The sequence below is a fragment of the Octopus bimaculoides genome, chromosome 4, assembly GCF_046866305.1.
Source record: "Octopus bimaculoides isolate indiv1 chromosome 4, ASM4686630v1, whole genome shotgun sequence".
Classification (NCBI taxonomy): Eukaryota; Metazoa; Mollusca; class Cephalopoda; order Octopoda; family Octopodidae; genus Octopus; species Octopus bimaculoides.
The window spans coordinates 142,169,405-142,183,219 of NC_142931.1; the positions used below are offsets into that span (position 1 = coordinate 142,169,405).

General features: G+C 35.1%; 1 protein-coding gene across 6 annotated transcripts in view; it reads right to left on the reverse strand.

The window, feature by feature from the left end:
• The window catches only part of LOC106881375 (YTH domain-containing family protein 2), an 80,162-nt gene that overhangs the window by 26,594 nt on the left and 39,753 nt on the right, over window positions 1-13,815 (reverse strand). For 3 of the 6 annotated variants that reach the window (XM_052967530.2, XM_052967531.2, XM_052967529.2), the window contains exons 5-6: window positions 13,085-13,150; window positions 8,684-10,021 (exon numbers count right to left, since the gene is read on the reverse strand). In XM_052967530.2, the coding sequence (XP_052823490.1) occupies window positions 8,684-10,021; window positions 13,085-13,150 (1,404 nt within the window). The remainder of the gene's footprint in view (window positions 1-8,683; window positions 10,022-13,084; window positions 13,151-13,815) is intronic. The other 3 variants (XM_089351584.1, XM_089351585.1, XM_014931739.3) reach the window with 1 other exon arrangement.

The window sequence follows — 13,815 nt, forward strand, 5'->3', positions numbered from 1 at the left end:
TTATGTTATGATTTTATTTACTCCATGTACCCAGACCTTGTGGACACCCTGTATATTTGTCTTCCCAGTTTGGTTACCATTGTGTAGTATCTGCAGAAGAGTAATGCCAGCTGCATAACTGACAGGTAACAGATGGCATTTATTATGGTAATATTTTTTACCTGTCTACAAAAGGTGTATGATGTAGCTTCATTGTTGATTAACCTATAACAAAACAGTACTGGTAAACCCATTGTAAACTAGTTTACTATTAATATATGATGACACCAATAAATATAGTAATCATAATGTTATCATCACCAGCCCCTGGACTTTACAGTCTCAAGTTCTAGGGCTCATAAGGCAGGTTACCTGGTTTCCAAGTGATCAAGTTCACAATATTGCCCCTGAACAGGATGCCAGTCGATCATGGGTAACTTATTTGCAGTTGAAATGACTGGAAGAATGTAAAGTGAAGTATTTTGCTCAAAAACACAACACGATGCCCAGTCCAGAATTGAAACAACAATCTTGATATCATAGCACAACTCCCTAACCACTAAGGCATGTGTTTTCACTAATTATAATATAGGGATGTATTTATTACACGTCAAGTTTAACTGTAGGCTCATAAGACCAGCTTTCTAGTGAGTGACAAGATGCAATGCAGAAAAATTTTTCAGGAAATAAGAGCATCTTACAGGGTAAGAAATACAGTTAAAAAAAAAATTTAAACACGAGCACACACACAGACAACAGGATGGTTATGAGTGAAATGCCTTTGATTGTAGACCTGCCCAATCAGAGCTAAACAACTAAATTAACCCCAATTGAATTTACATCAACCGAATTTCATCATAACAGAATACAATTACCAAATTCTAGCCAATTCCATAGAAATCAGAACAAAAGTATCTAGGGAAGAATTGGGGTGCGGTGGGGAGTAAATTAACAACTCTCCGATTGTTGTATCATAATGGTGGGGCAAAAACTGAACGTTCAAAAGACTTTTGTGAATTATAAAAAAAGTTAATAGCTACCAAACAACACACGTGGGAGGAGAGGAAGAAGGAAGCTTCCATTGAAATAGTTAGTGGTGGGATGTAAGCAAATGGAATTTATGCCTAAAATATTTAATCACAGATAAAAGCAGCCATAAAATAGACCTAAAACTTTATTGTATTTAATTAAAACAGCACAACAGTAGTAACTATCATGCTGTGAAGTCAAAGGTTAGACATATCTGACCCATATTTAATTTTGTAGGTCAATCAGTGAATGTTTACCAGCTACTTTACTGTTGCAGTCAGGTTGTTTAATCACACCAGATTGCAATATTCAACAACAATCTCATCATTAATCTACTTGCCTTAATGTACAGCAATTTTGGTTCCAATTCCAAAATACCATCAGCAGGAGAAGTAATCATCATTATTTAACGTCCGTTTTCCACATTGGAATGGGTTGGATGGTTTGATAGGAGCAAGGTCAGGGGCCACACCAGGCTCCAATTGTCTATTTTGCTAAGGTTTCTATGGCTGGATGCCCTTCTTAATGCTAACCACTTTACAGAGTGTACTGGGTGATTTTTACGTGGCACCAGTACCAACAGGGTCACCAAATAACTTGCAAGACAAAAACCCCTCAGCTGAGAGGAGGGAGTGGTAGTGAGGTAGGGCAGCTTTGTGCCAGTTGATAAGAGATTAGAGAGACAGGGGTAGGTGTCCTGCTGTAAAGTGAAAATGAAAGTAATATGATGGAAAAAGAAAGATGAATGCATCATCTACTATCATCTGAAAGGAAATTTTCTTTATATTTTGTGTCAACTTGATTTTTTGCTTCGTCAGAGGAGAATGGATGTTACCATTGTTGCTAAGTCTGCTTTTCCATGCTTCTATGAGTTGGACAAAGTTTTGTTGAGATGGATTATTCTAAAGCCAGATAGCCTTCTTGTTGCCAACTTACACCTGTTTCCAAGTAAGCTAATACTTGCCAGTGCCCAGACATGTTTTCACAGAACATTGAGAATGGAGAATATTGCTTGCGTGGATAGTGCACTCATTTACAACTATCAGATGATGTCAAGGCAAGGAGACGGTCACACACAACAGCATAAATGAATTCCAGGCTAACAAGACGGACATAACTAATGTCTTGGAAAAACATTGGTTAGGAGAAAATCCCAGAGAATTCTGGTTTGGGATGAGTAGCAGGATTGCGCAGTTTAGTGGACGGGAAGATAAAGACTGATGAATGGGAGGTAATACAAATAATCTTTTACCGGTTTCCAATCATTGGACTGCAGCCAGACAGGGGCAGTGCCTTGACAGAGTAAGTAAAAAAAAATCATCCCCAGTACTAGTACTTATTCTATTAGTCTCTCTTGCTGGACTGCCAAGTTATGAGGACACAAACATGCCAACACCAGTTGTCAAGCATTAGTAAGGGGGTCAACACACACACACACACACTTCCAGTTTCTGCCTCCCAAATTCACTCACAAGGAATCGGTCAGCCAAGGGCTATAGTAGAAAGCATTTGCTCAAATTGTTCTGCATAAGTTCAACAGAGAATTATAGAGCTGGTAGGGAAAAACATTTGTTTTTTTAATAAAACAGGGAAGTAACATGTCTGTGGGATGATAAATGTTGTGTTGGGGACTAAGTCTTTGCTAAACTAAATATTCATTTTCTTTAAATGCAGATGTGCATGTACACACATGTATCCATTTTTGTGCAGCAGCAATAATCAAAATACGTGAACAGTATTTCAATACATATTGAGTATTAAAAAAGAGATCCAGCAACTAAACAAAACTGAGGAATCTTTTGTCCCAAAACAGGAGAAACCTAGCTTCTTGCAATGCAAACAGATTGACATCAGTTTATAGCAATGTGGTTGCTATAGAAAACAAAACATCATTAGTGAAGAACTAGCATTTGTAGCAAGATCACCAGAGAATATTTCAACCAAAAAAGGGGTTAGTCATAAGCGTGCCAAACATAAGGTAATGTAAAAAGAGAATGATTTTATACAGAAAAAACACAAAAACCAACAAATAATTTGCTGGTTTGTTGTGATCACTATCATCATCATCATCATCATCATATAAAATGTTTAACAAAGAAGCACCCAAACTATTCAATACCAATTCAAATTTAGTCTTTACATAAATAATAAAATGTACTAATCCTTTTGGATGTTTTGGGGGGCTGTCACAGATTTGGGCATTTTAAAATTAAGTGAAAATATCCAAATTTATTATATTGATGTAATTTTTCACACTGAACCTGAATTTGGGATTTGTTTATTTACAGAGATTCAAAGTTTGGTAACTTTTAGTCCAAGAAAACAGGAATTGGAAGCTGGCATTTTCTGCTTTATAGGTGTCTGTCACAAAATGATATTGCCCATCAAAACCTGTGGTGGTGGTGGTTGAGCAGTGAAAGTGTCAGATAACAGCTTTGCTTGTTACTATAGAAACAGATACTAAAGTGAGAGTTATCCTCATGTGTACAGTAGTGGCTTTTGATTGGTTAAAATTACTCAAAATTTCGGAACTTTAAAAACCTATCAACTTTATATTATTAATTTATGGCAAAAATTAATTTCATTTTCCTAATTAGCATACAAAACTTCTATACCAAATTTGGAAACACTTGGAACAAAATTGAAAATACATGAAATCTTTGACAGCAACTGGAAAGATCTGCCTTTCCAATGTGAACTAAGCTTAGCAGAATGAGAGGATTGAGTACAGCTGCTTGGACACTGATAGCATGGCACAGCTGACTGGACATTGAAATTATTTTGTCAATAGTATTTTTTAGCACTGGCGGCAAACACACTCACACACACAAAGAAATATAAACAAAAGATGGAGAGGGTGAGAGACACATACAAACATAACTAGATACTCATACACATAAAGAGAGGGGAATGCAGGATGAGAATAAGAGAAACACTGAAACATCTGATGTCAAATAAGTCAGCATTGATTCAGCAGCACCAAAATGCAACCACTTTATAAAATGTACTAGGTGGGTTTTTTTCTTTCTTTTTTTCGTGGCACTAGCATTAGTAAGGTTGCAAGACAAGGCCTCTCATCTGAGTGGAATGTAGTAGAAAATGGAAAATGCCAATCAGCTGTTTCAACAAATCACTACATTCAAATTCAGAATAGCCCCCGGATATACTCGAAAATATAATTTTAACAGGACCGGGATGGACATTGTAAAATCAACAGGAGAGTAAACATTAACAACAGATTGTGACTATGTGAAGAAATAATAAAATGTGACACACGATAACAACAAAGGAGCATATGGAAAATAGGGGAAAAAAACAAAAAATCATCATAATTTCAACACCTGATAATGCTGTTCAGTTGCTGGAGTATATATATAAATGAGTGGACATGAAAGGTGAGCACAAAGAAGAAAAAAACAAGTAGAAAAAAAAAAAGATGGTCTCCGGAATGAACAGTAAAAAGGAATTATGAGGGAAATGGGGAAAAAGATGTAAAATGACAATGTAAGAAGAAAAAAAAGAAAAAAAAAATTAAATGTATACATAGAAAGCCTTTTGGCCATGTGACAGAAGTAAGAAAAGACAAGTGAAATATGTGAAGAAATACTGTTATCTCATCTGGATCAATGCTCTTTGTGAGATGATGCAATTTTACAGTCATTTTACTCAATAAGTTTAAAGAATAAAATGTAATACCGTTTCACTAGGCTTTACAACGAAAGAGGTGGAAAGCAAGAGTGATAGAATGAGGAATCAAAATATCCCGCGGTATTTAGTTGTGTAAATTTTAAGTTCAAACCACAATAAAATCAACTTTTAATGTTTTTATGTACCAATCAGGAGAAAATTAATTGACCAGGCTTCCCCCATTACAAATTTTTAGCTTTGTACCATGTTAGAAACGAGTATTATAGATTAAATACATCATGTACATTTTGATGGCTACCTTACTCAAAATAGCTGCCACATCTGTACATCACAGGTTAATATAATGGACAGAATCCCTGCATCAGAACCCTTCAAAACAGACATATGCTCTAATATACAGCATCACTATTTATGAGTAATAGAACGGGACTAGAACAATGGCTATAACAACTAGATATTCTATGAGCCAATGAGGAAGCCTTTGCCATAGCAACTCAGCATGCCAGTGGTTGCACTTCTATCAAATCATACCCTTCTGTTATTTACATTATTTACATTTGACGGATATTCGTCCTCATCTTGTTTGTTGTTAACACAACGTTTCGGCTGATATACCCTCCAGCCTTCGTCAGGTGTCTTGGAGAAATTTCGAACCTGGGTTCTCATTCCTATCGATGTTACTATTATTATTATTATTATTATATATTATTATTATTATTACTATTATTAATCAGGGCATATGGCGTAGTGGTTAAGAGCGCGGGCTACTAACCCCAAGGTTCCGAGTTCGATTCACGGCAGCGACCTGATTAATAATAGTAATAATAATAATATATAATAATAATAATAATAATAATAGTAACATCGATAGGAATGAGAACCCAGGTTCGAAATTTCCCCAAGACACCTGACGAAGGCTGGAGGGTATATCAGCCGAAACGTTGTGTTAACAACAAACAAGATGAGGACGAATATCCGTCAAATGTAAATAATGTAAATAATGTAAATAATTCCTCATCTCTTAAATATAGAACTATATCCTTCTGTGTTACAAAAAGAAGGGCTGCATCAGATTATATTGTTCAAGATGTGCCGAACCAGAAAAAGATGAGATGATCTGGTTGGAACGCAAATGGTAAATGTTTACTTGGAGCTAAATAACAACTAGAAAATTCTTTGATGGATTTAATAAAAGCATGGGAACCATCAATGATATAAAACCAATGTGCAAAAGTGTTCAGTGATAAGTACACAATTACCACCAGACATCACGTGAGAATGGTTCAGTAACATGTACCATGCTTTTGCTAATTGTTTTAGGTGCCAGTGTATTCATGAGCAGACACTGCACACTGTTGGCCCCCTCACCCATGACGATAGAGAGAGATTTATCAAAGGGTATATTCAGTAATCAAGATTTGGAAGGACCCCCACAAGATAGCTTTATTGCTTTCTTTTAAAATATGACACAATAAGCTGATTTTAAACATTATTTAGGTTCCTACAAAAAATTTTTAAAAATTAAGATTTTTTACAAGATTAACTTCCAAGTAAATCACTATTTAAAAAACATTTTTTTCTACTGTCAATACATAAAATATAAGCTGTATACTTGTGTAGAATATTCACAGCAATTTAAAGCATAAAATAATGAACTATAATTTGTTAAATGTATTAACCAGATGGATTTGAACTCAATCAAGGGGAAAACTTAATATCACACGAAGTCTGTCTGTCTCTCTCTCTCTCTCTCTCAACCAGTCACATTGTGTGTGTGTGTGTGTGTGTGGTATTCATGCTGGTACAAAACCTCAAAGAGTATAGTTGATTTAAACCAATTGTATTGTATATACCTAATAGTTATTTATTAATCTCAGAGAAAAGTAGCAAATTTGATGCTGACTGTTAAGTCTGACACTATCATTTTTGTAATTTTACAATAACAAAGGATTTTCTCACATTGAAACAAAACCACAAATTTGTTAGTAACAATGCACAGACAACTAATCTGAGCCAGTACATGGCTTAATTATTTTACTGATTGTGAAAAGTTATGCTGTTTCCAGCATAAAAGACATCACTGGCTACAACAGAATACTACCATTTCAGTCATTTGGCAACAAGGATCTAGTCTCATTCATTCAGAAATAATCTGAGTTTGACATTGGAATATATATATAAGTTTGGTGTGAGGAAAAGGAAAAGTTTAACCATGTACAGGACCCTTCATCAAAGACTTCTTTTTCATATGGTCAACTTTTGTATTTTTTGCACTTCACCCTTTGCCTATCACATATGGCACACAGGACGTATTACACTGGTGTCCTTGCACTACCATATATGACACACATACCCAATATTTTTTTCCAGCACCACAGTAACATGGGACTTAAAAATATTATATTATTCAGAACATATGAAATAAGGGCAAGTTTGAAAAGAACAATGGACATTTAGGACAAACTTATGAAAATGCTTTGGAAAGGCTTAGATGCAAACCAGCACCAATCTCTGCAAATCTTAATGTACACTATAATTCAACTCGGATATATACCAGGTTAAAAACATATCTCATGAGAAAAAAGGATTGCTGCATCATAATAATAATATATATTGACAACAGAGAATGATTTCACAGTTATTTTTCTTTACACTATACACAAAAGAAAAATCTGTTGATTCTTATTTAAATACCGACATACACATGAATGGATTCAATTGAAAATATATATGCACAATGTAATTGAAAAGAATGCTGTTTATGAGTTAGTCAATATTTATGAAATTAATCAGTGATTATTTATTTATTTATTTATTAGTGTTTGTCACACACAAACTATTTTATTATAGACACGAACCAAGGGTTGAAATTTATGCAAATACACATAAACTGAGAAGTTTCAACAAGTGTGTTTGCATGAAACTCTAGACCCTTGATTCAATGATGCATTCTCAAGTATAAAATAATATAAGCACTCTCTATATTGAACTCTATATCACCAGTCTGTACAAGCAATCAGACACACACACATACAACTGATACATTGAACACAGGCATTTTATGATGGGTCAAAAAATAGCATAAGGGATGTTATATTAATGTGCATATTCAGATTTAATTTGTAACTCATCGTGAGTTCATTTTTATGTATTTTCATTTGGAAAAATAATAAATAAAATATCACCAATAATTTCACAAATAAAATATCACCAACAGACATGTGAAAATATATGACTGGTATATTTGTATAATGTTTACCTAATTGGAATTACAAACTCATGCTTTGTAATTTCAATTGTACGAATATGGGGTTTGTAATGCATGTTACACAAATATGAAAATACAGACATTATATTCACTTAAAAATGAATTTCAGCTGACTGATAAAAATACATTTAAAAATAATCTGAATTACCATATTTGATGGCATAAAAGATGCAGAGCATATCAGATATTCAGGGAAAAAATTTTTAAAGCATGTAATATTTAAACCAATCTTGTAGTACTTTACAAAATAGCATAGTTATAGCAGAAAACATTATTCGATATAAGAAGTTAGGAGTACAGTTGAAAACATATAACAAGAAATTACAATATTTAGACATAATGGATTAGCTGGTACAAACAAACAGTGCCAGTCCATTGTTAGGGTAATTCCTTTTACAGTACAATTAATAATAATAATAATTTTTCAGTAAATATTCTGGAGTCAGGTTGGACAAAAATTAGCCTATAGTAGTGAGCATCAAGGATAAAATTACAGATGGCCCAACTTTGCATATAAGATGCAAGGTGATATTCTGAGATTTGGGATAATTTGTGCACCGTGTATGTCATCAAATACAGTATACAAAAAGATATGCAATACAAATTTCAAGAATACAGAAAGATCAAAAACTAAAGAAAAAAATGGAATCTTTTGTGTGTCACCACCCCCACTTCAATATACTTGTTGTGTATGTTTATTTTTTTTGTTTGTTTTTGTTTTGTTTTATTGTGTTTGTGTGTTTTAATGGGAATACTCACCTTTTTGGTAAGATCTTCCTCCTGTCGTTTCTCATAATGTCCGAAATCATCAAAGATGGACGTTGAGTGCCGAAAATTGTGCAGGATTTTCAGCACCTGCTTACCCTTTTCTGGTGGTACTTCTTGAGTGTCCCTTGAGTTGGTGACTGGCTTATTCTCATTGTTTTCCAAGCGAATGTGTCGCAATTGACTATTTGGCACATCCTTCACATAAATCCATTTCACTTCAAACTGACCTTTCCATTTGTCTTGGGCCCATACTCCACTGTTGGTGGAATAGTCCACAGGTGACATCATTTGGGCCATACCACAGAAATGTCCACTACCATTGACACTATAGAAAAGGTATACAGGACCCTTGCCCTCTCTTTCTCTGTAAGCCCCATCCAGTCTCTTATTACCATGCTCAGTGCTGCACCAAATATTATATTTTATTGATCGGTGAATGTCATCCTCAGAGTAACTTTTTATGATAAAAAAGCGAGCCCCTTTAGGATTCAGATTGAAATCTTTTGGATTATATTGATTAACAGATCGCAGCTTTTCCAAAACTGGGTGAGGTAAACTAGGAGAAGATGGAGGTCCATTCAAAGATCCTGCATTACCAACATTAGCTGAAGGTGGACTGGAGTTGCCTGATGGAGCACTGTTGTTATAAGCTGCCATAGTACGACGAGGTGCACTCCATACTTGTCTCCCTTGATTCGCCTGCTTGCTGTTGTTATTGTTCTTGTTATCCCAAGTACCAATGTCCATACACTTTGATGTCATGGGAGCACGGGGCATAGCACGTGCTTTAATCTGCGGCTGAGGCCGAGCTGGTTGGCTAGCTACAGCGGCCCAAGAGGTTTTCTTTGGCCCCTGTGGTGGAGATGGCCCAGCCGAACCAGGTGGACCGACTTGAATAGATCCATCAATCACACCTGCCTGCACAGAATCATTTCCAACACCATCTGACAACTTCTTTTCTCCAGTGATACTCATGCCCTTCAGCCCCTGCTCAACACTGTTCACAGTGTCGCGATCTTGCTCTCCATTCATCGGCCCATAGCCATCAGAAGAAATCATATCAGTGCCATAGTAATCCTTGCGGGTGGCATTATTCCAATAGTCGCTGCCATTGTAATCCCAACCAAATTGGGCATATCCAAATCCACTAAAGACGCTGCTGTAGTCATAGCCCCCAAGGGGGAACACGTTGGCATCTCTTCCACTTGACCATGTTGCATCACCAACCCCTTGTCCCAAATAAGGGAAGGAGATTGGTTGGTTGTAGTAGCTTGGTAGAAATTGATCCGAGACTCCTGGACTTGACATGGGACCTGTTCCATATCCTCCCTGAGAAGTAATCCATTAGTAACCGAAATGAAAAGAGAAAGAAAAGAGAAAAATACAATGTATTAGTTAATCATATATAAACATATATACATACACACACTAACAATATTAAAAAAATTTTCTTATAAATATAAAATTTAAAATGCAGAAATAAATATTACAATCACTGTCTTAATACAGTTATTTTGCTAACAATATTTGTGGCAATTACAAATCCCACATTACTTCTAGAATGGTTTTAAGACACTACAGATGGTAAAGTGCATTTAAAGGAAGTTAGTACAATACAGAGTGGAAGTGGAATGTGTGTGTGTGTGTGTTTCACAGAAAATAAATTTTATAAATTTTTACTCCAGGTATTGGTGTACTATTTGTGATGAAGATAATTAAAACTCATCCAAGAAATAAAAGTGTGATGTATAATTTTTCTAGTGTTTGGTAGAAAATTCAGTAAAAAAAAAAAAAAAATTAAAACAAAAATGTTTTCTTGATACCATGTGAAACTGAAAACAATCTTTTACAGTAATAATAATAATAATAATGTATTTAACACTGAATCCTCTATAGAAGTAAGATTTGAACTACACTAGAACTTATTTAGCCCCTGGTCAGCCCCAATCAAGCACATCTATGATGAAGGGTATTTCAAATATAATGATCCCATTTTTGTTTGCATGTTATTCAATGTGTGTTTCTTTATCTTTTGAAAACATTAAAATGGCTTGAAGGCAATTTGGTTGTTATTTCCAGCAAAAGAGAAACCTTATAGAGGTAATGTCTGAGAGAAAGTTTTATCCAAAGGAATGATATTGCAATGAGAAATTATAAAATAATTGTTCCTAATGTAGGCAGCAAATCAAAAATTTTGTGGGTAAATGATTCTGCCTTCATATCTTTGCCACAATTATATATCAAATCTAAGAATATGACAGGAGTTTTTCCATCCTTATTTAATTTTAGTAGCAGAAATGTTACCCATAATTTTCAATTCTTCTAGATTGGGAAAATAAGAGATAAATAAATTAGGAAGTCTTTATTTATGTGGTTAATGTTCAGTTTGAATGGATGCAAGTTAGTGGTTAGAGGAGGAAAAAAAACGTAAGTCAGATGGGGTTGTAGAAAAGAAAATTTAAATGAAGCAAAGTGATTAGTACAGGGTCTAGAGAGAGCAAGACACAAAGTAATAAGGAGGAAAAGATAGGCATAATCAGTCAGCCAAGTTTAGTAACTGGGAGAGGAAACAATAGAAAGTTTACATTTCATCAAAAAAGGGACTTGGGTTTGGAGACTGCAAGTTCAATGCTTATTTGTCAAGTAAATGATTTTTCGCTGATTATATTCTAGAATTAATGTGCACATGCAATGGATATATTGTATTTTATGTATAAACAGCACTTAAACAGCGTAAAACATTTTTCCCAATGTGTAAGGTTGCATTGTAAGTGTCAGGGAGGGATACAGTTGATGATGGGGGACTAATCCAAACATATTTTACTGACATTCCAGCATTTTATCAGACACTTTACAATCCACTGCTGTTTGTATGCAAGGAAAAGTGTAGTCGCTCCAAAGAAAATTCCGACAACCTTTTCTTCCGATTTCTGTAGACTCAAGCGGATGATGGAAATTTTCCTTCCCTATGGAGTACAACCTGGCTTTCAATAAATGATAAAATAATCTATTGGAGGCCAATGATAAAGATATCTTCAACTTGCAAAACTCTAAAGTTAATAAACAAATAAGCACCAATAATATTGACTAGGAGGAAATAGGCTGTATTTCTACAAAATTAACTCTTTCAAGTCTTTTACTATTAAGCCATCGACTACACCTACGAATTTTAACTGATTCTATCAACTCCAATATTTTCAACTAGTAATGTGGAGGAAAAGCGGTCTTGGTATAAAGGGACGTAACCAAATAAAGTGTTATCTGTTTTTGATGAACTGATTCTGTTGTAAAGGCCTATACAGAAGGTAAAATCCCAGAGTTTATCTATCAAATTTTACTGACAAAGCTTTTGTCACACTGAGACTATAGAAGATACTAGCAGAGAATGTCACAGGTTGTATATAGAATCCTGTCATTATGGAGCAAACTTCTTAATCCCAGAGCCATATGTCTATAATATTAGACAAGTAGCTAATGCCATGATGAGGTTTCAGCATGAGACACAAAACCTAGTTTCATTTCCCAAACCAAAATATTTTACTTTAGTCGTTTATTTAAAAAAGAAAAATAGGCATGAATGTCATTACACTTCAGGCCTCACAAAACTATTGCTATCAGACAAATCTCTGCAAACACTAACTTCCTAAATAGCAGACTCCATAATAACACTGTTGTAGCTATTTCGTGTTGTTGAAAGGTGTTTCTTTCCCTTCCTTGCACACGTGAGTTCATAGTTCGATGTAAGATAAGCAATATTAGACAAACGATTCAGTTTGCTCTACATTAGACTCAACTATAGAACAGAAACAAGAAACAAAAAAAAAAAAACAAAAACAAAATTAAATCTTCATTGATTAGTATGAAGCTAAAGACAGGAAGTTGATTGAACAATCACTAAGACCACTACGCAGGATATCAATCATTTTGGCATGTAGACTGACACATGACAAGCAAATTTTAAGGCACAAGGTAATACATCAGCAAATTCAGCAATCATATTTCACCTAAACCACCACCACCACCACCATCATCATCATCATCATTTTATTGCAACCATTTGCAAAGAGCATTGGCTGCCATTAAGTTCCTCATCCGTTTCATCAACTCAGAAACATCTTGCTGAGTTCGTTTTTGATCAGCCTGGAGAGCTTAAAACTAAGTTCATAACTTTATCTCAAAATTAGAGTACAGACCAGAGGAGCATGAAATAAGGACGACGGTAGGTTTGACAACTTGTTCAGTTAACCCTTTAGTATTTACCAAAATACTAACGGTGTTAGGATAGGTTTATAAGATTGATATAAAATTGATGATTCAAGGAAAACTATGATGTTCCAGTGTGATGTGGTGGTGGTAGGGTTTCTTGCTAGCAAAAATAACATGCCAACAAACCTGGCTATGGCTGGTTTGAACAAGTGCCACTGGGTTGATCACAGCCAAATTTGGCCCATTTGAATGCTAAAGAGGATGAAAATAAACATATTGGGACATAATATGGAGGGGAACCTGCCTAATATCAATTGTACAAATTTGGTAAATTATTCCTTATGGATAATGTGAACATCTAAAGCTATGATATTTGTATGAGCAAGAGGTTAGTAAGTATGTGCATGTGAGTAACAGAATGAGGGAGTTTAAGGACTTAAACTTTAACCTAAGGAAAGAAACTTTTCCTGAGATAGATGCAAAGTGACTAATTACAAATATACTTTCTTGATGGTCTGATTAATTCCTTTTGAACAAGGTTAGCTAAACAAAATATGCCTGGTGGAGAGGAGAGAGAAAAAGAATTCGACTTCTAGATCACAAGTCAATCAATGTACTTGGGTCTCGTTCCTCCCTAGCTCACGTACAAAATAAATGATTATTTTGTTTTTAACTAAAGCCTCATTAATACTTAACAAATATTTAAGGTTAGCACCCAGTTTGGCATCACAATCTGGTACTTTCAGTGTCCTGAAAAAACTAAATAATCATTATCATCATCATTTAACGTCCATTGTCCATGCTGGCATGGGTTGGACGGTTTGACCAGGGCTGGCCAGCTGGAGGGCTGCACCAGACTCCAGTCTGATTTGGCATGGTTTTCAGTGGCTGGATGCCCTTCCTAATGCCAACCACTC